The following is a 25,639-nucleotide window of genomic DNA, read 5'->3' as shown; positions in this document are numbered from 1 at the left end:
CTGTTAGCTCCATCTCTCTGCTCTAATTTGCTTCGTGAAGTTTGGCTCGTTGTCCCCCTCAACAAAAAAAATATAAAAATGGACAAAAACCAGAACAGCCCTGCTTGCCGAATGATGGTGGTTGATCATGTAGGGAGAGGAAACAATAGGTAGAAAGAGAGAGCGAGAGAGAGAGAGGTTAGAGCGAGGTAGAGAAATGTAGAGAAAGAGAGAGAGGTAGAGAGAGAGAGAGAGAGAGAGAGAGAGAGAGAGACTATTATTGAAGATGGAGTAGTTGGGCCTCATTGGTCCCCTGGCAGTCTTCTAGGCTTAGTCCTCCAACAGTTTGTGTGTTTATGGGTGTGTGTGTGTGTGTGTGTGTGTGTGTGTGTGTGTGTGTGTGTGTGTGTGTGTGTGCGTACACATTGGGCTCAATTTGCACTATTTTTCACAATCCACGTTGTGTATCCTCGTTGCGTGTGTGTGTGCGTGCGCGCCACCTTGACGTGACAAGCTCCCTCGATCAACGGTGCCGCTCCTCACTGACCCCGCCCCCCCTCAGTGAGAGTATTTACAGATGCACAAACTCGCAATTACAACACGCCTCCAACATCCTGGCCGCAAAAATCTTGAATTAAAACAATTAATCACTGCTAACCCACATTAGGCATAATTATCAGCACATAGCCATGGAGTCATGTACTCGTGCACACTCATCCAACCGCCCCCCCCCCCCCCCCCCCGTCCCCGTCCCCATTCTCTAATCATCCATCTAAATTTAGATTTAGATGGATTGACAGAGTGAGAGAGGGGAGAGGGGATCGGTGCGCTGCTTAATTCCCGGAGAGAGGTGCGTTGGTCGGTCGGTCGGTAGTAATTAGGCGGAAGTGATTCTTAAAACCCCGTCTTTTCATTGGCGTGGAAGGACCCCCCCCCCCCCACCCGACCCGTCTCTCCTCTGAAGTTGTCTCCGTTTCCTTTCTTTCTTTCTTACTCTGGATTCTTTCACAGTTAAACCTAATTTAGCACTTTCTCCGCCCCCTCCCTGACTGACTGACCGTGCTGGCTGGTATTTCTGGCTGTGCGGCCTCCAGAAATAGGCTTTTGTGGCTGACAAGGTCGCCGGCTTAATTAATAATGGTGAACGTGAGTCAGAAGTCCACTTCCTCCTCAGCCCACCCACCTTCCATCTCTCCACCACCCTCCATCTCTCACACCCTCCACCTCTCCCACCCTCCATCTCTCCTACCCTCCATCTCTCCAACACCTTCCCTCTAAACTACACTCCATCTAAACCACCCTCCACCTTTCACACCCTCCACCTCTCCCACCCTCCATCTCTCCAACACCTTCCCTCTAAACTACACTCCATCTAAACCACCCTCCACCTTTCACACCCTCCATCTCTCCCACCCTCCATCTCTCCAACACTTTCCCTCTAAACTACCCTCCATCTAAACCACCCTCCATCTAAACCACCCTCCATCTCTCTCCCACCTTCCATCTATACCACACTCCCTCTAAGCCACCCTTCCTCTCTCCCCCACCGATCATCTCCATCTTACCACAGTACAGTATGCATTGCAGTTACCACAAGCTTGTGTTGCGCTTAGGCCTACGGAGAATCAAAATTCAGGTCAGGCCTGTTGAAGAGAGATGGGGAGAGAGAGGGAGATATGGAGAGAGAGATGGAGGGAGGGAGAGAGAGAGACAAAATATGTCTGTTTTTCTTTTTTTTGTATCGGCATACTTTGCAATGATAATGACATTATTGACATGAATAATGCAATATCTGCAACAACCCTTTTCTTTCCTTTTTTTTTAATAACCAGTGATTTTCACGGCGCTGCAGCAGCGTAATGTACTGGCCCTCAGTTCACTCTGCCGCGGCACATTAGAGAATGAGATGTTCTGAGCTACCTGAGCACTTTCAGGTCGTGTTGGTGTTATTTTATGCTTACTGTATGGACAGTGAATACTGATTTTAGGATATGAATACTGATTTGACGTTGTTTAAAAAAATATATACAAATCTTCACTTCACTTACAGTACAACATTTCACGTGGAAACATTCAGGTTCGGGTTAATTCAGAGTAGTGTCTTTTTAACCCTTTTGGGTGTATTAGGGTTTGGGTTCATATGGGGTAGTGGCTTTTCTAACCCTTTCAGGTGTGTTTGGGTTTGTATAGGGTAGTGGCTTTTTAGAACTTTCCGATGTATTAGGGTTTGATTTCATAGAGTAATTTTTTTTTCTTTTCTTGCAAGTATATTAGTGTTTTGGGTTTGCGTGGGGTTGTGGCTTTTTAACCCCTTCAGGTGCACTGGTCACTGGGAGAGGAAGATAATTCAATCTCTCTCTCTCTCACACACACACACACACACACACACACACACACACACACACACACACACACACACACACACACACACACACACACACACACACACACACACACACACACACACACACACTCTTTCTCTCCCTATCTCTCTTTCTATCCCTCTCTCTTTCTCCCTATCTCTCACTCCCTCTCTCACTCTATCCCTCCCTCTCTTTCTCCATATCTATCCCTATCTCTCTATCTCTCCCCATCTCTCCTTCCTTCTCTCTCTATCTATCCCCATCTCTCCTTCCTTCTCTATATCTATCCCCCTCTCTTCCTCTCCATCTCTCCCTCTCCCTCTCCCCATCTCCATCTCCCTCTCCCCATCCCCATCCCCATCTCTCTCTCTCTCTCTCTCTCTCTCTCTCTCTCTCTCTCTCTCTCTCTCTCTCTCTCTCTCTCTCTCTCTCTCTCTCTCTCTCTCTCTCTCTCACACACCGAGGCGATGACCCAGTACTTTCAGCAGCGTCGTCGTGGGACTGTGTTGAAAGAGGGTCACCAGAGTCTCCCGTGCCCCACACTCATTATTTCCAACGCCTTAGTAGAGTTGGTGCGGAACACGGGGTAATGAAACACTACACACCAGCAAGTCCCACGCTGCTGCCTCACTGCACTTCCTTTGCTTTCCTTAAATCCCTGTGTGTGTGTGTGTGTGTGTGTGTGTGTGTGTGTGTGTGTGTGTGTGTGTGTGTGTGTGTGTGTGTGTGTGTGTGTGTGTGTGTGTGTGTGTGTGTGTGTGTGTGTGTGTGTGTGTGTGTGTGTGTGTGTGTGTGTGTGTGTGTGTGTGTGTGTGTGTGTGTGTGTGTGTGTGTGTGTGTGTGTGTGTGTGTGTGTGTGTGTGTGTGTGTGTGTCTATAAATATGTGAGAAGTTTGTTTTCTGCTTGTTGGTTGGTTTGTTTCTCCTCATCATGACAGCGCTGTGTGTGTTGTACCTGGGAGTGTGTGTGTGTGTGTGTGTTGTACCTGGGGGAGTGTGTGTGTGTGTGTTGTAACTGGGACTGTGTGTGTTGTACCTGGGGGAGTGTGTGTGTTGTACCTGGGAGTGTGGTGTGTGTGTGTGTGTGTGTGTGTGTGTGTGTGTGTGTGTGTGTGTGTTGTACCTGGGGGAGTGTGTGTGTGTGTGTTGTACCTGGGGGAGTGTGTGTGTTGTACCTGGGACTGTGTGTGTTTTGTACATGAGTGTGTGTGTTGTACCTGGGAGTGTGTGTGTGTGTTGTGTGTGTGTGTGTGTGTGTGTGTGTATGTGTGTGTGTGTGTGTGTGTGTTGTACCTGGGGCTGGGGGAGTGTGTGTGTGTTGTACCTGGGACTGTGTGTGTTTTGTACATGTGTGTGTTGTACCTGGGAGTGTGTGTGTGTGTGTGTGTGTGTGTGTGTGTGTGTGTGTGTGTGTGTGTGTGTGTGTGTGTGTGTGTGTGTGTGTGTGTGTGTGTGTGTGTGTGTGTGTGTGTGTGTGTGTGTGTGTGTGTGTGTGTGTGTGTGTGTGTGTGTGTGTGTGTGTGTGTGTGTGTGTGTGTGTGTGTGTGTGTGTGTGTGTGTCTCAAAGGAAATCACAGATTTAAACTATTGGCTGACGTTCATTTTGTTGTTGAATTTGGGGAAAGGTGATGTTTTAATTAGCATATTCTGAAAGAACCCGTTGTTTCTCTGTCCGAGTCACAGAACAGGGACGACCAGCTGAACTGAGATTTCACAACATGTCCAGCGACAGAAGAGAATGCACCACATTTTAATTAACGCATATTTAAAGTGTTCAGAGGGCATTGGGAGGGGGGGGCAAAATTGTTGAAATCAAATACAATTTATTTGTAAGGCGTGATTGCGTGATTGTGATGGGCAGACATAACAATAGATACATGTGGTAAGCATATACGGTATATACGGAGGGGGCGTTATGGAACATGGATGTCAGATGGGGGGGGGGGGGGGCGTTATGGAACATCAAGGTCAGGTGGGGGGGGGCGGGGGCGTTATGGAACATCAAGGTCAGGTGGGGGTGACGTTATGGAACATCAACGTCAGATGGGGGGTGACGTTATGGAACATGGACCTCAGATAGGGGGGGCGTTATGGAACATCAACGTCAGATGGGGGTGACGTTATGGAACATGGACGTCAGATGGGGGGTGACGTTATGGAACATGGACGTCAGATTATGGATGGGAATCGAAAACCGGTTCCCGTTGGGAACCGGTTCCTAATTGGCCGATGCCTGGAACCGTGTGGCTCCTGTGACTTTCGATTCCCTTAACGCTGCCAGGTTTTTCCTACAGTTGCGCGCGTTAGCATGTAGCCATGGCAGACTCTATTTGATTCCTTAAGGGCTCGAAATTGCCTGGCTTTTGGTCATATGCTCCCGAAATGCTCCCGCTGTTTGGCTACTTCTATGTGCAGTGAAAACTACTTGAATGCTTTCATTGATTTAGTTTAGGGTGAGCTAAAATTAGCCGCGGAGCTATCGCTAGCTAACGTGAGCTAACGCTATTTAATCAAGCTCACAAAGAGAGATAAACAGCTGACAGCGGATAGTACAGGTACAAATACAATAAAACAGCGGGTGGGGACTGTTCTGTAAACATTGTACTCTTTAGTTCACATATAATAAGAGCCGGATTGTTTATTTACTAAGTCCGTCAGACAGGAAGTACCATGGTGCAACATACAAATGTGTCCGTGTAGCAACACAAGCCAATACCTACAGGACAGGGGCCCGGGGAGGGAGCTCTGTGTGTCTGTGTGTGTGTGTGTGTGTGTGTGAGACAGAAGTCAGAGGAATAACGACTGTTATTCAATAGATTAAATTAGTTTAAGAATAAAAAAATAAATACATTTTAAGAGAATCTCAAATACATTATTTTATTTAAGTGTAGGCTATAGTTAATGTTTTATTTTTTACAGTTTTTGTATTTTTCTGACATGGTAAATGGCTGCTTTTTTATATAGCGCTTTTATCCAAAGCGCTTTACAATTTGTTCCTTACATTTTACCCAATCACTCACACATTCACACAACGACGGCGCAGGCAACCATGCAAGGTGCCAACCTGCTCATCGGGAGCAGTTAGGGGTTAAGTGTCTTGCTCAAGGACACATCGACACGCTGCCCGGGAGGAGCGGGAATCGAACCGGGAACCTCCGGATTGCCAGACGACTGCTCTACCTCCCGAGCCACTGTCGCCCCTGACATGGGGGCTCAACAATAAATGACAATCAGAAATGTCAAGTTGCATGTTGTTATTCTAACCAGCTTAGTTCTGTTGCATTTCCAATTTATTTATTTAAATTATAAATTGATCAGGTATCGATAAGAGAATCGATAAAGAATCGAATCGATAAGCAGAATCGATAATGGAATCGTATCGATAAAATCCTATCAATTCCCATCCCTACGTCAGATGGGGGGTGACGTTATGGAACATGGACGTCAGATTGGGGGTGACGTTATGGAACATGGGCGTCCGATGGGGGGTGACGTTATGGAACATGGACGTCAGCTAGGGAGGCTTTATGGAACTCGGACGTCAGATAGGGAGTCTTTATGGAACATGGACCTCAGATAGGGAGTCTTTATGGAACATGGACCTCAGATAGGAGGCGTTATGGAACACGGACGTCAGATAGGGGGGGCGTTATGGAACACGGACGTCAGATAGGGGGGGCGTTATGGAACACGGACGTCAGATAGGGAGGCGTTGACCCAAAAAAGATTGAGAACCACTGGTCTACCTATTAATTACCAACCATGCACTGCAAGTAGCCTATAGCCTACAGCGTCGCCCTGCCTGCCCGCGCCTCCTCTCGCTGGGACAGAGACCAACTGCTGGCTACTGCGAGCTGTCTTGTTGTGCGCAGTTTGAGTAACTACAACCAGGCACTTTAAGTCTCACTACAGCTGCAGACTGCGCTCTATGGCGAGTTTTGTAGCCTGAGCCTCCTTCCTCCTAAGCACCCATGTCACAAAGCCTTTGTGGAGAGGCCGTTCTCCCTCGTGACTGGTGTGTGAACGGACCAGAGACGCCGTTGCAGCGCGGACATCGTGACGAGTGAGATTCAAGTCAAAGTGAATTTCTCTCTTGACGTGCCGAGCGTTTTATGAACAGGCTCTTCGTGGGAAGGCGCTAAGCAGAGCAGTTCAGCAAGACATACAGATTCCTCAAAAGGCCTGTATGGTGCACTCTCCATGGTTCTGAAAACGCTGTCCTCAAAAGGCTTGTATGGTGCACTCTCCATGGTGCTGAAAACGCTGTCCTCAAAAGGCCTGTATGGTGCACTCTCCATCGTTCTGAAAACACTGTTCTCTGTGATTACTGTGATTACTGTGATACTGTGATTAAACTCAAGTATGTATACATGAGTCTACTGAGTAACACTGCTAATCAGATGTATGTACAGTGTTCCGAACTTCCAGTATTATTTTGTACAGTGATACAGGTATAACGACACTATGGTAGTAAGTCATACTAGCCAGTGGTATAACTAGTAAGAGTAGGTAAGGGAAATGTACAGTTATAGATACAGATATCTACAGGTATGTATAAATGATTATATGTAGGTATATACAGACATACACTGTAGGGGCGACAGTGGCTCCGGAGGTAGAGCGGTCACCTGGTAATCTGAAGGTTCCCAGTTAGATTTCAGGTCCTCCTGGCAGCGTGTCAAACTGTCCTTGAGCAAGACACTTAACCCCTAATTGCTCCCGATGAGCAGGTTGGCACCTTGCATGGTTGCCTCCACCGTCGGTGTGTGAATATGTGGGTGAATGTGAGGCAGAAGTTGTAATTCCCGCTGTATATACCACTATTTTAATTATATATATATATATATATATATATATATATATATATATATATATATATATATATATATACATTTGGTATTCTAGCTCTCGATTTACAAACTATACTATTCCTACTGTGTCTTCTTAGTTCAGATGTTATTTGTTCTTCCAGAGCTCACAGCCATTGAGCTTATTTTCCTTCAGATCAGTGCATTGATGGCTCATTGCACACAAGGACACATTTCTGTTAGCAGGGATATTTGACAGCGTTTCAAACTCACTGAGATCTTATTGTGGGAGCGTGCTGGCGCTAATAACTCTGTAACTCCAATTCATATCGAACAACACATGCTATGGACTATGGGCATAAGTATTCAACTCGACTCCAGTGGTTTTTAAGGCTGCTCGTTTTTTTTGGTTACCACCTAATTTAGTTGACACTGAAACAGAAATCTCACTCTGAAATCCTGCAAGGTGTGAGTTGTTGCAGGAAGAGAGCTAACGTCCCGTATCCAGCCTCTTTGCAAAAACTCAACTGCAAACTTACTGCAAAAGGTTTGTTGCACAGCTAACTTAGCGTTATCTAAAAGATAAAAACAGTGGTTCATGGTTTGTGCATTTCCAAACTGTGCAAACAACATGTCGCCCCCTTTGCGTAGCGCTCATAGACTATTGATAGGGACATGCTGTTCCATGACCGGAGAGACCTGTTGTAGACGAGAGTGGATGTAATTATTATTAGAAATGGTAACTAACAATTGACTGACAATATGCATTAAGCATCGGGATATTGCTGTGCATTTTTTCTGCAGTGCGAGACATAATCAAATCGGGTGTGTGTGTGTGTGTGTGTGTGAGAGAGACTCTGTGCAATATCTTGTTATTGCTGCTGTAATGCTATTTAAGATGCATTCTAAAAAATAAGATTTCCCTAAACAATTACTCGAGCGCTACTCATTCATGCGAGTACTCTAGTGGAAGACATTACTCATGCTCATCCTTACTATGGATGCAACAGCAGGCTAGGTGGGTCTATGATAAGAGGTGAACAAAAGTTCAGTGACACTGTTATGGTCCTTAAAAGTCTACGTGTGTGTTTGCATACCTTCCTCTCATTTATTTTAGACGTCCGATTACCAAAGTCAGCCCATGTCACCCCACTTCTCGGCGAGCTGCATTGGCTTCACATTTCCGCACAAATCCGCTTCAAGGTCCTTGATCTGGCATACCGTGCAGCGAGGGGAACGGCTCCCTCCTACCTCCGGTCAATGGTCTCTAACTACACACTCTCAAGAGCCCTCCGCTCTGCATCTTCTGGCCGTCTCAGACCCACTCCTATCCGAGCTCCTGGGGGGTCATCAAAACAAAGCAGGCTATTCTCGGTGCTCGCTCCACAATTGTGGAACAAACTTCCCACCACAGTCAGGACAGCTGAAACCCAACCAATTTTCCACCCTTGACTAGAAACACACCTCTTCAAACAATATATGAAAATATATATTATGAAATAAAATGATACTATTATGCATTTAACTACTAACTTACTAAGTAATCTACCTTGCTTATATTACGACCTACTGTAGGAAAATATCTATACTACCATGCAGTCTAGCATAGACTCTAGACTGTAGCACTAAAGTTCAACACTGTCATAGTTGTACCCTTCCTGCTGACTTGTTAGAACTTGTAAGTCGCTTTGGGTAAAAGCGTCAGCAATGACTAAATGTAAATGTAGACGTCTAGGTTTCTCCTGCATATTCATATGACTATCTATTGGATGTTGTTATTCATCAGTTTGTATTCTAACCTTTGCCTTGTAGTTCTGTGTTGACAGCAACACAATCCCCCCTCCGGGGATATTACAGTTATCATATCTTATGTTTACCCCTATGTTTATATATATCTCTCTCTCTCTCTCTCTCTCGCTCGCTCTCGCTCTCTCTCTAGGAGATGTATTCTAAGGGGCTGATCCTGACCAGTGCTATCAGACAGGTGAGAGGGCTGGGGGACAACAGGTTTGAGGTGGTCACCTCCCTCCGAACCTTCGTATTCCGGGCGGAGAGAGAAGGTAAATTGAACGGCCTCCTCCCTCCCCCCCACCCCCCCACCCCCCCTTCTCTGTTTTCTCCTCCACCAGTCAGTGTGTCAGTTCCTTGTTCACCCCCTGTGGTGGTTGAATCAACTTCAGTAGGCAAGGCTGTTTAGTGAACACAGCTAGAGGCTATACGCCTCTATCTCTGTCTCTCTCTATCACCCTATCTCTCTCTCTCTGTCTCTATAGTCTCTCTCCCCATCTCTGTCGTCTCTCTCCCTATCTCTGTTGTCTCTCTCCCCATCTATCTGTTGTCTCTCTCCCCATCTCTCTGTTGTCTCTCTCCCCATCTCTCTGTTGTCTCTCTCCCCATCTCTCTGTTGTCTCTCTCCCCATCTATCTGTTGTCTCTCTCCCCATCTCTCTGTTGTCTCTCTCCCCATCTCTCTGTTGTCTCTCTCCCCATCTCTCTGTTGTCTCTCTCCCCATCTCTCTGTTGTCTCTCTCCCCATCTCTCTGTTGTCTCTATCCCCATCTCTGTTGTCTCTCTCCCCATCTCTCTGTTGTCTCTATCCCCATCTCTCTGTTGTCTCTCTCCCCATCTCTGTTGTCTCTCTCCCCATCTCTCTGTTGTCTCTATCCCCATCTCTGTTGTCTCTCTCCCCATCTCTCTGTTGTCTCTCTCCCATCTCTCTGTTGTCTCTCTCCCCATCTCTCTGTTGTCTCTCTCCCATCTCTCTGTTGTCTCTCTCCCCATCTCTCTGTTGTCTCTCTCCCCATCTCTCTGTTGTCTCTATCCCCATCTCTGTCGTCTCTATCCCCATCTCTCTGTTGTCTCTATCCCCATCTCTGTTGTCTCTATCCCCATCTCTCTGTTGTCTCTATCCCCATCTCTCTCATCACTCCGTCTCTCTCTCTCTCTCTCTCTTTCTCTCTCTCTCTCTCTCTCTCTCTCTCTCTCTCTCTCTCTCTCTCTCTCTCTCTCTCTCTCTCTCTCTCTCTCTCTCTCTCTCTCTCTCTCTTCTCTCTCTCTCTCACATATATACACAAACACTTGGTTTCCTTAACTACCTCCTCCCATGCCATCTCCCCCTCCTCCCCTCATCATCTCTCTCCTTCTCTCTCTGTACATCGACTTCCCCTGCCCATGCTGCTCCTTTCATGCCCACCTTTCCATGTGTCTTCCTCTTTCTCCCTCCCTCCCTCTCTCTGTCCTTTTCTCTTTTTCTGACTCTATATCTATCTCAGACTTTTTCTGTCCAACCTCTCTCTCTCTCTCTCTCACTCCCCCCCCTCTCTATCACTCCCTCTCTCTCTCCCTCCCTCCCTTGCTCTCTCTCTCCCTCTATCAAACAGAATGTGCTAGAAGCCTCCTCGGTGCAGTCATCTCACCTGTTAGCCACACCTCTGTCGGTCCATAACGAGAGAGAGAAGGAAGATGTTTTCCCCCTAATCATCTCCTCGCGGCTTTGACAGCGGCCTATCAGGCGGGCCCCACCGGGTCAATCCTCCTAGTCCACCAATCTAGAGCCTTCTCCATATCGCGTTGACATCAGGAGATACAGGGCTTTTGTACCCCCTCGGCTTTGATTCATGTGGATTTTCGGATTTGGATGCTAGCAAATTAACCCTTTCAGGTGCAGCAATATCACATGAGAGATTAGATTTCTGAGACCCGACAGTGAGAGAGAGAGAGCATTCTAAAGGTTACGCAATAGAGGGTGTTAGTGGATATCGGGTAGTGGACCCAGAAGCAGTCTCGGTTAACGTTTTCTGACGTAGACGTAATTTGCATCCCAGGGTGCAGTCACTCATCTAGCAGGCTGTCGTTTAGAATTATGAGGGTTGTATTCTGTGTTCATTCTTTTTAATGTTTTTTTTTTACATTTGGAATCGCGGCACAAAATCCATCCCTCGTCATTTTTTTTTTAATTTTTTTTTTATCTTTTCCCCCTCCATTTTCCTCCGATTTTCTCCCATCCCAATGTTAGTCGTATGCCAATTCCCAGTCCCTTCCTGGTCGCTGCGCACTTACCCCCCACAGTCAGATCATCTGGGAGAGTGGAGGCTACCACGTGCTTCCTCCGACACACGTCCAGCCAATCACCGCTTCTTTTCACCTGGCAGCGCGGATTCTCATCGAGAGGGCGTAGCGTGTGGGAGGACCACACTATCCCCCCAGGTCCTATCCGCGCTTAGCAGGCGCCCCGACCGAACTGTAGGAGTCGCTGTTTACAACGACCCGGACCCACCTCGCCAGCTTCTCCCACCCTCTAATACAGCCAATTGTATTAGTGCAGATGGCCAGCCAAGCTGGTGACAACCCCGGAGCTGTGAGCTGGATTCGAACAGGCGAATCCAGCTCACAGCTCCGGGGTTGGTGACGAACGCAATCTCCGCTCGGCCACCTAACCGCCCTCATCCCTCGTCATTCTAAACGACTGCTAGATGAGCATGACACAACCTTGGTGCTGTAAGTGGTATTTCTTTGTTTGTTAAAATAAGTGGTACAGTATACATGTTAAAATAACAGTTCTACACTCCGACAGCCATCACTGATATAGAGTGTTTGGTCAGTAACGTGGGTCTCTCAGTTCCTCCGCTCTGCAGTAAACACAAAATACATTTTCTGGAATGAAGTTCCCACTTCATCCAATCAGGAGAGATTGGATAAACTGGGAACAGGATACCAGGAAATGTATTTTGTGTTTACTGCAGAGAGGAGGGACTGAGAGACCCACGTTACTGACCACACACTATATCGGTGATTGCTGTTGCATGGTATCTAGAGCTATTCAACACTTATTTAACAACAAAATACCCCTTACAGCACCTTTTGTAAAAGACAAATACAATGTTTTTTTTATTGCTGTGACCAAGCAACACAATCCATTCAATCGAGACTGCGTCTGGGTACACGGCCTGGTGTCCACTAGCGGCCTCTCTGGCGCGGCGCGGGGGATAAAGTGGAGGACGACGACATCCTCGGCTGTCAGCCGGGCAAAGCTTGAGGCAATCTAACACCGTATTGACATCTAGTAAGCTAGAAATAGAGCCGCCGATATTTGACCTTTCTGATCATGTGTATCGAGTGAGAGCTTATCAGCAGTCATGTTGAGGTTAAACGGTCCCGTTGGCGGTTTTCCTGTACAGCCGTCAATGTTAGAGAAGAGAACTGGAACGGCCTTAAGTAGAGGTCGACAACTTTGAACGGAGAGCGTTGTTGTACGCTGATGATGATGGGATGTGTTTCCATTAGGTATCTGAGGTGATCTGCGGTGGAGCTCAAGATGAACAGGGTGGAGAGGACTGTCTTTGTAACCCGAGAGACTATTAGGAACGACTGACCACTAAACCTATCTAACCACCAAAATCTGCACGGACTACAACGTATGACATATATCATGCCGGTTAGGGTACCTTTTGTATACTGTTTACTTTTACTCGTACTCATAGTATATATTCAGATTAAAATTCTTTATTGCCTATATTATATTTTTGTAACTTATGATATAACCGATAAGAGCATATAGACCAGACCTGGGCATTGTACGGCCCGCGGGCCGTGGGATGATTCTGACCGGAACGCGAAAGATTACATGATGATTTATTTATTATTATTATTTTTTTTTTTATGTCAACGTTCACACGCACAATATACGCTTACCTAGGATTTGACTTTATTCAACAACAAAGCAGTCGGGACAAGCCGAAAACGGTCGAAAGTGTGGTTATTTGAAGTTTGGATTTCTTTTTTCACAACTGAGGTAGGTAGATTACATTTTTAGAGACTAAAGTACAGAAAAAGGTACCGTTGGGTACCGGTATCGATTCACAGGTACCAGTACCGTATCGGTTCAAATGTGAACGGTACCCATCCCTACTGAACACACAACTGCAGGGCAAGGGCATTTTTGCTCATGAAATGCATAGCCATGTGAAAGCCTTCATGACAAAGTTGCAATTAATTTCAAGGCAACTAGGCAGCAACAATCTCAAACACATGAAAACCCTGAAAGAAGTCAAACCATCAGCTGATCACCGGCACAGGTACTCATCCATGTTGGGAGCACTGCATGATGAATTTTCAAGGCGTTTTCAAGATTTCAAAAAGGTTGAGGATGAAATGCAGCTGGTTTCCTCTCCTTTACCTGCAGTGTTGATAGTGCACCCACTGATGTTCAGCTTGAACTCATTGACCTGCAGTCTGATTCACTACTGAAAGAGCACTTTAAGTCAGCATCACTGCTAGAGTTCTACTCTGCTCTCAAGGAGGAGAACTTTCCAAACATGAGGAGACATGCTCAGAAGATGTTGGTTCTCTTTGGATCCACCTATATGTGAACAGACATTCTCAGTCATGACGTTTACCAAGTCCAGGTACAGATCCTCTCTCACTGATGAACATCTGGCAGCTGTGCTTCGCATCTCCACCTCAGACATGCAACCTGACTTTGATGGACTTGTTGATGGACTGAATGGAAAAAAAAAGAGCTGAAGAACACTAAAATGTGGAAATATAACAAGTGAAATGGGACACTTGATATTTTTTTTCTTTCTTTTTTTTGCACAGTTATGAAAACATTAAATGTTTAATATAGGCATGTAAAGTAAAAAAGGCTACTGGGACACTTTTCTTTACACAGTTCAGTAACATGTCTTGTTTATTTTGGCTATAAGATGATGTGATGTCTTTAGAAAGCTAAGAAAATCCTTGTTTCAATAGTATATGAAACTCAAAATAATAACTTTATTTGTATAGCACTTTTTCATACATGCCCTTTGTTATTAATGTTTCACATTTTGTTTATCATTTTGGAAATAAATACTATTTGAATAAATGATATTTTTGAAAGCTAACCTCACCTTTTAATTGCCAAATAATAACATACACTCTTACCAGGGGTCAAAACAATGCCATTTACTGCTTTTTATATAGAAATAAAATGTATATTATGCATAATTGAGTTTGGAATTTTGGCCCGGAACCTCCAACATATTTTCAGTTGCTCATTCGGCCCCCCGGGAAAAATAATTGCCCACCCCTGATATAGACCCTCATCTGCATCTTTGTTTACACTGTTTATTTTTCTCAGATTGTATTGCCTATATTTATGTCTTTCTACTATTACCCTGCCCATACCTGTACCTCCCCCCCCCCCTCCCCCATGCTGCTATGACGCCAGCATTTCCCCCAAGGCAATCAATAAAGGAATATCTTATCCTACCTTAACACAAGGAGCACTGTTGATACGTCACTGCGTCAGTTTGATACCTTTATTGACACACATCCAGGTTGGTGGTATTTGTGTTCGGTACAGAGTGTTTGAAGCTCTATACCAGCACCTGCTAGACTAGAATAGGCTGTCATTAGCCTACTATGTAGCCTATGCTACTGATTATAAATGCACAACACTGTGCAATATTACACTTACTGTAGACTTCTGTATATTTGTACTGTATTCCTTTTACTGTATATTTAATTCTATCTTATCATTCTCACAACACAACACCCCCTCTAATGGAACATTCCAGGGTGGATGTACGTTGCGTCACACTCTGTGGCCAATCTGCGCATGTGCATGAGGAATCGATGCTTAAAAACGGTATTTTTCGCTGCCAATTTAGTTCTGATCGATTAGGAATGTCTCTCGCCGTGTTCAGGAGATTCAGGCGCATACAAGTCTATTCGATCATGTCTCTAGCACCCCCACAGCCGTATCTGCAATCACTTAATGTCAAGGCTCTCATCCACATTCATTAATTTGCCCCCCCCCCCCCCCCCCACTCCCCCCCGCAATCTCCTCCCCGATTTCAGAATCCCGGAAGTGTTGCGGTGGTCTATTGCGATCGGATGATCAAGAGAAGGGGGGCGGGGGTTTGAAATGATAGGTCGACTGCATAACGTCAAGACAATTTGAGGGCAGTTTGAGCCCAACCAACCGACTGGCGTTTAACACTTTGGATGCCCAACCCGAGTTTTCTTGGGTTTACCCCCCGCGGGTTGAATGCCCATAACGAGAATATTCGTTTTTTCTCGTTTTTATTTTTTTATTAGCGATCTGAATTCATATTTCATCAACCGAGTCTACCGTTGGTAAATCAGCCACCCCCGGCGCTCAGATGTGAAAAAAGCGCCCCCTATCATCTCCCAGATGGTAATTCACCCTTTTGGATTGGACTCAATGAAAATGCATGGGGAAAAAAAACCCGGACTCCACATTTTACTTCTCACGCAAGCAATCGGGCCGATCAGCTTCATTCTGGACCCTCAGAGCAGCGGGATTATGTGTTTTACTGTATACGCGGTAGATCAATAAAAGGATAGATTTTTGGAGTGGTCGATCAGGAATTGGAATAATCCATTTGGATACCATCTGATCTCGGGTAAGGAATCTATTTTACCAGTATTAGGATAATCAACCCTTTTTTCACAAGCTATAAGCTTTCCCCCTATATGTGATATGGCTGTTTTGACTGTGCGAGTGATCAGGAAATAAGAGCATCGATTTACAGCTTGCGGCACCAGCGTGCATACGTACACATATACTATCGATAATCTAGCGTTTATTTGAAAACAATTCATAAATAGGCAGAACAATGACAACGTTCTAGAATATTACAGTACATCAGCGTTTAGCAGGGATTATTTTTTTTTCTTCTTAAACGAGGGTTTTTCAAAATGATATAAAACGGAAATGAACCGATAAAAAAACAATCCGCTTCGACAATGTTGACTGGAAATGGGTCATTGATAATGCGACGGGCAGATTAGACGCATAATTTAAAACATAGATTAGGCGATATTAACGTTAACATTGAAGTGGTGCTGGGCATTCAAGCACTAAATGTGCGCCCCCTGCTGGGCATTCAAAGTGTTAAGCAGCAACCCGTGTCGTTAGATGACCTTTGCGTTGTTAAACGTTGTTGGGCGTAATGTACTTGGCAGAAAAAAATGAAAATAATAGTCTCTTCTCAAGTCTGCGATTTAAATGTGTGGTGTGAACGCTCTAATTTGCCTCCCTGGACACAATACATGAGCGAACGGGTACATACGCACACAATACACGGCCACTGATGGATCCATGGGACTTGGTAAAGCACTATGGACCCAACTATGACCACTGATGAAAACGTAACTACACTAGCATTATAAGACCTAAACATTGCTACCTACCATACAAGTTCATTGGTTTAGTGCACTTCCGGTTGCCACTGAGCGGAAATGTTTGTGCGGACCTGTTCTCCCAAACTGGTAAGCAAATTACTGTTTTTACGTTATTTTCATTTTTACGTTACTATTATTATTATTTTTTTTAAACATTGATCTTAACTGATCACTATGACTTTATTGCTTTTATCGTTATATATGCCTATAATTGTGTACAGCACTTTGAGCTACATGACATGTATGAAAGGTGCTTTATAAATACTTACTTACTTACTTACTTACTTACTAGCACAGCCATGGAGAAAATGCCACTAATTCCGCAAGGAACGGGTCAGATGACCCGACAGCTTATATGAGAAATATGAGAAAGATAAACAGTGTAAACTATATAATTACCTCTGAATATAAAAATGAGGTTTACCACAATGCAATGTAGGTTTGAGTCACATACATTTTTTTTAAATGTAAATAACGTTCTAATTACATTTTCCTGAAGTCATTTTGAAATGTCAGAAACCGTGCCAGATAAAACGGGTACTTTTAGGAAAAGTCATTGAGTGTCAGAGCTGGAGCTCGACCGAGTGACGAGGATACATTTATTGAAAATGCCTATGGGGTCATGTGACCCCTTGTCGGCTGTGCTAGTGTTAAGCACTAGGTGTCAACAGTATGTCTGCTGATGCTGTATATCAGGGGTCCCCAAACTTTTTCCTGTGAGGGCCACATAACTTTTCCCTTCTCTGGTGGGGGCCGGGGTCAGTTTGTAACAGAAAAAGTGTGACGATCACAGGGGTGCCTAAACGTAAACATTTATTGTTTTCCAGAAAGCCACACATAACCTAATATTAATAACCCTTTCCGGGATCTTCACAGAAAAGAATTTCAGGAAATAAATAATAACACTATTAACCCTTTGTCTGCCAGCCAGAAATCCGGAAATTACAGCCCCTTGCCAGGATTTTTGAGCGATTTTGGCGATATCTCATGATCTTAGCGGAGCTATTTCTATATTTTATATTATAACTATGGGGAAATGGTTTGGCTCATTTGACAACGACGAGTTGATGTACACTATGAAAAAAACCGTTTGTTTCTGCATGTCTTCGTTCGTTCACAATTACAAGTTAAAAAAGGTAAACGGAGAGGAAAATCCAGCTGGATTTTCTAGAAAAAAAAAGAAGCCTTTTTATGCGTGATGCACAATTCCTGGTTGCTGCTGCCTGAAACAGACGAGACAAGACTGCCTTTATGAAAACCAACATGGGGGGGGGGGGGGGGGTGATAATAGTTACCGAACGTGTTATAAAGCAATTTAGACTGGTAATGATTGATTGATTGATTGACTGACTGACTGACTGACTGACTGACTGACTGACTGACTGACTGACTGACTGACTGACTGACTGACTGACTGACTGTTACTATTAGAAATAAACAAACTTGAAATGCAGTAATACTATTATATCGATCAGGTGGGATATATCTTGTATTGATCAGGTTAGTAGATATTGTACCGATCAGGTATTACAGATCATGTGCATGAAATAAACTAAAAAAAAAACCATTTAGACTGTTTCTCATTCATGTACTGTGTATACTAGACACTGTTGTAGACACTGTGTTGTTCTGTATCGTATTAGCTCTCGCTCGGCGTCACTGTCTGCACTGTCCTCGCACACGTGCACACGCACTGAATAAAGACCACAATGTACCTTTAATCCCAATATTTGTCTGACCACACCCCTATCAGCTTACCCATATAAGCAGGGGTGGGGCCACCCACTCGCCTCCTTCTCGCTTTCACCACAAGGAAGTGCCTCGGTAGATCCCCACACTTGAAGTGATGTGATGGTAGTATAAGAGTTGGAAAGCAAGGATACGATATCCGAGCAAGGATTCAATACCAAAGAGACGTTAGGGACTGCAACGTTCTCTGCTTCACCGAAACGTGGCTCACGCCGGACGTACCAGACCACGCAATCCAACCGGCCGAACACTTCTTTATCCACCGCAAGGATCGTACAGCAGAGTCCGGTAAACAGCGGGGAGGTGGAATAGCCTTCATGTTTAACAACAATTGGAGCGATCCAACTAACGTGAAGGAATTATCCAACCACTGCTGCCCAGACCTGGAATATATAACCATCAAGTGTCGTCCTTTCTTCCTCCCGAGGGAGTTAACGGCGATCATCCTGGTCGGAGTGTATATTCCACCGCAAGCCAGTAACAACGTCGCGCTCTCCAGACTCCACGACGAGGTAAATAGAATACAAGCGGCGAACGTTAACGCCGCCATTTTGGTGCTGGGTGATTTCAATAGCGCCAATCTGAGAAAGGTATTACCTGACTTCTATCAGCATGTGACTTGCAACACCAGAGGCGGTAACATCCTAGATCACTGTTACACGCAATTTAAAGGTGGCTACAAGGCTCATTCTGATAGTGGCTTTGGTAAATCAGATCACGCGTCCATTTTTCTTTCACCAAAGTACAAACAGAGAATCAAAAGTACTCCTGTAGTCTCGCGAGAGGTGCAGAAATGGGATTTGACGTCAGAGGAGACGCTACAGGCTGCGTTTGACTGCACAGACTGGAGCGTGTTCCGCGACACAGATAACATTCATGTCTACACGGAGACAGTGCTGGACTATGTTTGTACTTTGGTGGAAGAAACAATCCCCACTACCAAAATGAGAGTTTACCCAAATCAAAAACCCTGGGTAGACAAATCCGTCCGTGAAGCTCTGAGAGAGCGCACCAAAGCATACAACGACGACCTAGTGGCAGGCAACATGAATGACCACAAGGTGGCGCGATACAACGTAAGGAGGACAGTGACAGAGGCCAAACGACGCTACAGGGATAAAATTGAACTCCAGTTTGAACAAGCTGACTCTAGAGCTATGTGGCAGGGGCTCAAAACGATGACAGACTACAAAGGCGCCTCCCTCAAACTGAACAGTGACATCTCCTTAGCAAATGACCTCAATACCTTCTATGCGAGGTTTGATGCTGGTAATAACAACACCAGGCCACAAGCCACGGCAATGGGGGGGGGGGGGGGGGGGGGGGTCGGCTGCTGATGGAGACGCAGTGTTCAGGGTAACAGAGCATGAGGTGAGGCAGACCTTTAAAAAAGTGAATATCAGGAAGGCAGCAGGTCCGGACGGCATCCCCGGCCGCGTCCTAAAAGTCTGTGCCGACCAACTGGCCCCAGTATTCACTGACATATTTAACCTGTCCTTAGAACAGGCTGTCATCCCCACCTGCCTGAAGAAGTCCACTATTATCCCTGTACCCAAAAAATCCAAGCCTGCTTTCCTCAACGACTACCGCCCTGTAGCTCTCACCTCCATAGCCATGAAGTGCTTTGAGAAGCTAGTAAAGGGCTACATCTGCTCCTCCCTCTCCATCAACATGGACCCCCTGCAATTTGCATACCGCCCCAACAGGTCCACGGAGGACGCCATAGCCCATGTGCTGCACACAGCAGCATCACACCTGGACAAGAGGCAGGGGAACTATGTGAGAATGCTATTCATCGACTACAGCTTGGCATTCAATACCATAGTCCCCTCCATACTCATAGCCAAGCTCAGGGACCTGGGCTTGAACTATGACCTCTGCCAGTGGGTCTTGGACTTCCTGACTGGCAGACCCCAGGTGGTGAGCGCAGGCAACTGCACCTCCTCATCCATCACCCTCAACATAGGGGCCCCCCAGGGCTGTGTTCTGAGTCCCCTCCTCTACTCCCTGTACACACACGACTGTGTGGCTCAGCGGAGTAGCAATACAATCATCAAATTTGCTGACGACACAGTGGTGGTGTGCCTGATCTCTGCCAACGACGAGAGGGCCTACCTGGAAGAGGTCAAGGTCCTGGCGGGATGGTGCCAGGAAAACAGCCTCTCCCTGAACGTCAGCAAAACAAAGGAGATGATTGTGGACTTCAGGAGGTCGGGGGTCAAGGACTACAGCCCCCTCAGCATCGACGGGGGACCGGTTGAGAGAGTCAACAGCTTCAAGTACCTCGGAGCCTACATATCCGAGGACTTGACATGGACCACACACATTGACAGTGTTGTGAAGAAGGCACGACAACGCCTCTACTTCCTCAGGCGCCTAAGGAAGTTCCAAGTCAGTCAGAAGATCCTTAAGAACTTCTACTCATGTACAATAGAGAGCATCTTGACTGGCAACATCACCTCCTGGTTTGGGAATAGCACTGCACAAGACCGAAGCAGACTACAAAGAGTGACACGTTCAGCCGAACGCACAATTGGAGGGGGGCTCCCCACCCTCCAGAACATTTACAACAAGCGTTGCAAGGGCAAGGCTAAGAGAATCATTAAAGACTCCAGTCACCCGAACAACTGCCTCTTTGAACTGCTGCGGTCAGGCAAGCGATACAGGAGTCTCAAGGCGAGCACAGAAAGACTCAGAAGAAGCTTCTATCCCCAGGCCATCAGGCTGCTAAACGAACAATGAACACTACACAACAACAACCACCAAACGCACATAGCACACACATCCACACGCACACACTCACTTTAAACAAACACACTGTAGCACCCACTCCACACACTTTATAGCACACACCCACTTTAAACAAACACACTGTAGCACCCACTCCCCACACTTTATATTTATTGATGAAGGATTGCACTACAACTCGTACACCTTACTGTAAATTGTACCTAAATTGTACCTCATCCCATTTCTGCTTTGCACTATATAGTACTGTACATTAGTACACTGCATAGTATTGTATATTATATGGTAACTCAGAACATTGTACATATGTCTATACCGAACACTGTGACCTCATTTTCTTCTTCTAAATTACATGCTATACTATGTTATTTGATACTATCTTGTCTTGCACAGTCTCTGGAGCGTAACAGTAAGAAGCATTTTGTATGAAAGTATTCTGTACTTCTGTATGACAACTATTAAAGAAACTTGAAACTTGAACTTGAAACTACGTTGACATATCTTTATTTTCTCTCTCACTATTTTCGAGAAAATACGGCGATATTGTCTTCGTACTGGAGTGTCTGGAAGATGATGATCATTCTAAAAATCTTCCACCGGTTTTCATATTGGGAGTTCGCGCCGCTACATGCTTTTCCAACTGCAGTCCTTGCTGTGTGCTGGTTGCGGTAAAGGCACATGTGTCGGAAGGTCTGGACTCTTACATATCTCGATGTGATTTATCAAGAAATATCTACAGCAAGAATTTTGGGTCTCAATGAATCCAAAATGACAATGTGGTTAGAAGTGGTGGAGAGAATAAAAGCTAGCATATAATGGTAGTGTCTGGTTAGGAACAAGTTATAATGGTTGGATTATCCAATGGGGGGTCCGGGAGGGGGGGGGGGGGGGGGGGGTACGAGCTAGAGCATATGTGTGTAGGTTTTTAGATAACGGGTATTAGGGGTATATCCTGTATAAGACATTTGACTAAATGGTAATTTCATTGGATATGCACTGTAATTAATGCTTGTATATCTTATCGTGTGTTGTCATGTTTGTTTAAATGTTTGTTTAAAAAATAATAATAAAAAAAAAAAAGATAAAACATTTATTGACAAGGTCAATTTCACTCATAACTAAATTTAAACTTTTTTCAAGTTACTGCGGTTAGCCTTGACAGGGCAGTATACTACTGCCTACAAGGTCTCAATGATACAGTCCCACTCTCAGCATACAAGATCGATGGTCTGCTGCTGCTGACTCCCAAGCGATTAATTCAAGTGAAACGGAACTGAGTCCAGCTAATGGTGAATAGTTATTTTATTAATCAATTATTGTGTCTTTATTCACTCGTTGTGTAATTGACCAGTTCATATTCTGTATAAGTTCATATTCTGTATATGTTAATAATAACGCTTCTGTGTATGCGAGGTTTGATGCTGGTAATAACAACACCAGCCCACAAGCCACGGCAATGGGGGGGGGGGGGGGGGTGGGGGTCTGCTGCTGATGGAGACTCAGTGTTCAGGGTAACAGAGCATGAGGTGAGGCGGACCTTTAAAAAAGTGAATATCAGGAAGGCAGCAGGTCCGGACGGCATCCCCGGCCGCGTCCTAAAAGTCTGTGCCGACCAACTGGCCCCGGTATTCACTGACATATTTAACCTGTCCTTAGAACAGGCTGTCATCCCCACCTGCCTGAAGAAGTCCACTATTATCCCTGTACCCAAAAAATCCAAGCCTGCTTGCCTCAACGACTACCGCCCTGTAGCTCTCACCTCCATAGCCATGAAGTGCTTTGAGAAGCTAGTAAAGGGCTACATCTGCTCCTCCCTCCCCATCAACATGGACCCCCTGCAATTTGCATACCGCCCCAACAGGTCCACGGAGGACGCCATAGCCCATGTGCTGCACACAGCAGCATCACACCTGGACAAGAGGCAGGGGAACTATGTGAGAATGCTATTCATCGACTACAGCTCGGCATTCAATACCATAGTCCCCTCCATACTCATAGCCAAGCTCAGGGACCTGGGCTTGAACTATGACCTCTGCCAGTGGGTCTTGGACTTCCTGACTGGCAGACCCCAGGTGGTGAGAGCAGGCAACTGCACCTCCTCATCCATCACCCTCAACATAGGGGCCCCCCAGGGCTGTGTTCTGAGTCCCCTCCTCTACTCCCTGTACACACTCGACTGTGTGGCTCAGCGGAGTAGCAATACAATCATCAAATTGGCTGCCGACACGGTGGTGGTGGGCCTGATCTCTGCCAACAACGAGAGGGCCTACCTGGAAGAGGTCAAGGTCCTGGCGGGATGGTGCCAGGAAAACAGCCTCTCCCTGAACGTCAGCAAAACAAAGGAGATGATTGTGGACTTCAGGAGGTCGGGGGTCAAGGACTACAGCCCCCTCAGCATCGACGGGGCACCGGTTGAGAGAGTCAACAGCTTTAAGTACCTCGGAGCCTACATATCCGAGGACTTGACATGGACCACACACATTGACAGTGTTGTGAAGAAGGCACGACAACGCCTCTACTTCCTCAGGCGCCTAAGGAAGTTCCAAGTCAGTCAGAAGATCCTTAAGAACTTCTACTCATGTACAATAGAGAGCATCTTGACTGGCAACATCACCTCCTGGTTTGGGAATAGCACTGCACAAGACCGAAGCAGACTACAAAGAGTGACACGCTCAGCCGAACGCACAATTGGAGGGGGGCTCCAATTAAGTAAGTATACTTACTTAATAAGTGAATAGTTCCAAGTCAATCAAAAACTATGAGTTTTATTTACTCAAAACATAATGCGGTTTACAGTCTGTATCTACTTAATTATCTTAAGTTGTACTTAAGTTATGCTTTTACATTATACTTACTTAATAAGTGAATAGTTCCAAGTCAATCAAAAACTGAGTTTTATTTACTAAAAACATAATGCGGTTTACAGTCTATCTACTTAATTATCTTAAGTTGTACTTAAGTTATGCTTTTACATTATACTTACTTAATAAGTGAATAGTTCCAAGTCAATCAAAAACTATGAGTTTTATTTACTCAAAACCTAATGCGGTTTACAGTCTGTATCTACTTAATTATCTTAAGTTGTACTTAAGTTATGCTTTTACATTATACTTACTTAATAAGTGAATAATTCCAAGTCAATCAAAAACTATGAGTTTTATTTACTCAAAACATAATGCGGTTTACAGTCTGTATCTACTTAATTATCTTAAGTTGTACTTAAGTTATGCTTTTACATTATACTTACTTAATAAGTGAATAGTTCCAAATCAATCAAAAACTATGAGTTTTATTTACTCAAAACATAAGAACACGTCACACGAACTCAAGACATTCAAGTTAGTAGAACTTTCATAGAATATTGAGTATACCCTACTCAAACTAATTGATTATTTTGAACATGCGGCTTTACAGTGTACCATTCAAAATGTGTCCATCTAGTTTCATCCCAGTAAGTGCAGAGGATAATGTCCCTCTGTGTCAATATAGACACATCTCCAGATCCATGACTAGACATATTTTTGGTGTCTCGTTTATGAGGTCCGGGCTCCTAGCTGGTGTCATTTATCACCCCTGTCTGCCCGCTCATCCTCATTCGTCACGCTCAACCATCCTGACAGAGGATAGGAGAGGGCAGGGGAGGAGCGGAGAGAAAGGGAGAGGGGAGGGGGCAGGAGAGGAGAGGGGATAAGAGAGGGCAGGATATGAGTTTAGGGGATAGGAGAGGACAAGCGGAGAGGGAAGGATGAGTCGATGGGAGAGGAGAAGGCAGGATGAGATGATAGGAGAGGAGAGGTCATGAGGAGTTGATGGGAGAGGAGAGGTCAGGAGGAGTCGATGGGAGATGCGATGAGATGGCAGGGGGAGTCGATGGGAGAGGAGATGGCAGGAGAGGAGTTGAGGGGAGAGATGAGAGGAGTTGAGGGGAGATAAGAGAGGAGAGGAGTTGAGAGGAGAGGACTGTCTGATCCGGCTGTTGCCCTGACCGCTGGGAACCTTGGGAAACCTCCTGCTGAGGTGGCGTCTGCATCAGAGGAGAGAAGGAGCGCAAGGGAGAGAGATATGGAGAGAGATAGGGAGATATGGGAGAAAACTTGGCCTCGTCACCTCATGCATCTTTAAACAGGCCCACTCGCCTACTGGCAGGGAGTCATCAATCTTTGGGCAAACATGGGAGAGCTTGAGAGAGAATGAGAGAGATGGTGAGAGACAGACCGACAGAGAGAGCGAGGGGGGGGGGGTAAGGAGTTAGATCGTTTGGGGAATGGGGGGGGGGGGGGGGGGGGGGGGGGGGTCAATGAGAAGGATGGGGGTACACAGTTGGGGGGGTATAAAGAGAATGACATGGGTGATAGAGAGAGAGAGAGAGAGAGAGAGAGAGAGAGAGAGAGAGAGAGAGAGAGAGAGAGAGAGAGGGGTTCAGAGTAGAAGAGAGTGAATAATTGAAGGCCACTGGAGAGTGTTCACACAGCTGTCTGCTGAATCTCCTCTTTGTCCACGGGTAGCCTCTTCCCTTAGGTACATATCAGCAGGAGAGAGGAGGGGGAGGTGGGGATGATGAGGAGGAGATGAAGGGGGGGGGGGGCGTTGGAGAGAGACAAAAGAAGAAGATGGAGAAGTAGCACTGACGATAGACAGCGGTAGAGTGATAGACGGGTGGGGAGGGCAGTGGAAGAGGTACAAAGAATGAAACGGTGGAAGCAGGGGGGGGATGAATTGATATAAACACATACTGACTCTGCAGGGTGGCGGAGGTATCTGTGTATCTTTATATCTGGATAAGGAAAGCGTGTGTCTGTGT

General features: G+C 45.6%; 1 protein-coding gene across 1 annotated transcript in view; it reads left to right on the top strand.

Annotated features, from left to right (window-relative positions):
* arap2 (ArfGAP with RhoGAP domain, ankyrin repeat and PH domain 2) overlaps window positions 1–25,639 on the top strand; it is a gene marked incomplete at its 3' end in the record, with an annotated part of 497,512 nt that overhangs the window by 77,972 nt on the left and 393,901 nt on the right. The window contains 1 exon segment of the mRNA XM_084312192.1: window positions 9,090–9,210. Coding sequence (XP_084168318.1) covers window positions 9,090–9,210 — 121 coding nt within the window.

Source organism: Notolepis coatsorum (genome assembly GCF_963971535.1).
Source record: "Notolepis coatsorum genome assembly, chromosome: 4".
Taxonomy (NCBI): Eukaryota; Metazoa; Chordata; class Actinopteri; order Aulopiformes; family Paralepididae; genus Notolepis; species Notolepis coatsorum.
The sequence above is the reverse complement of the archived record's forward strand: the minus strand, read 5'-3'. Positions and strand labels throughout refer to the sequence as shown.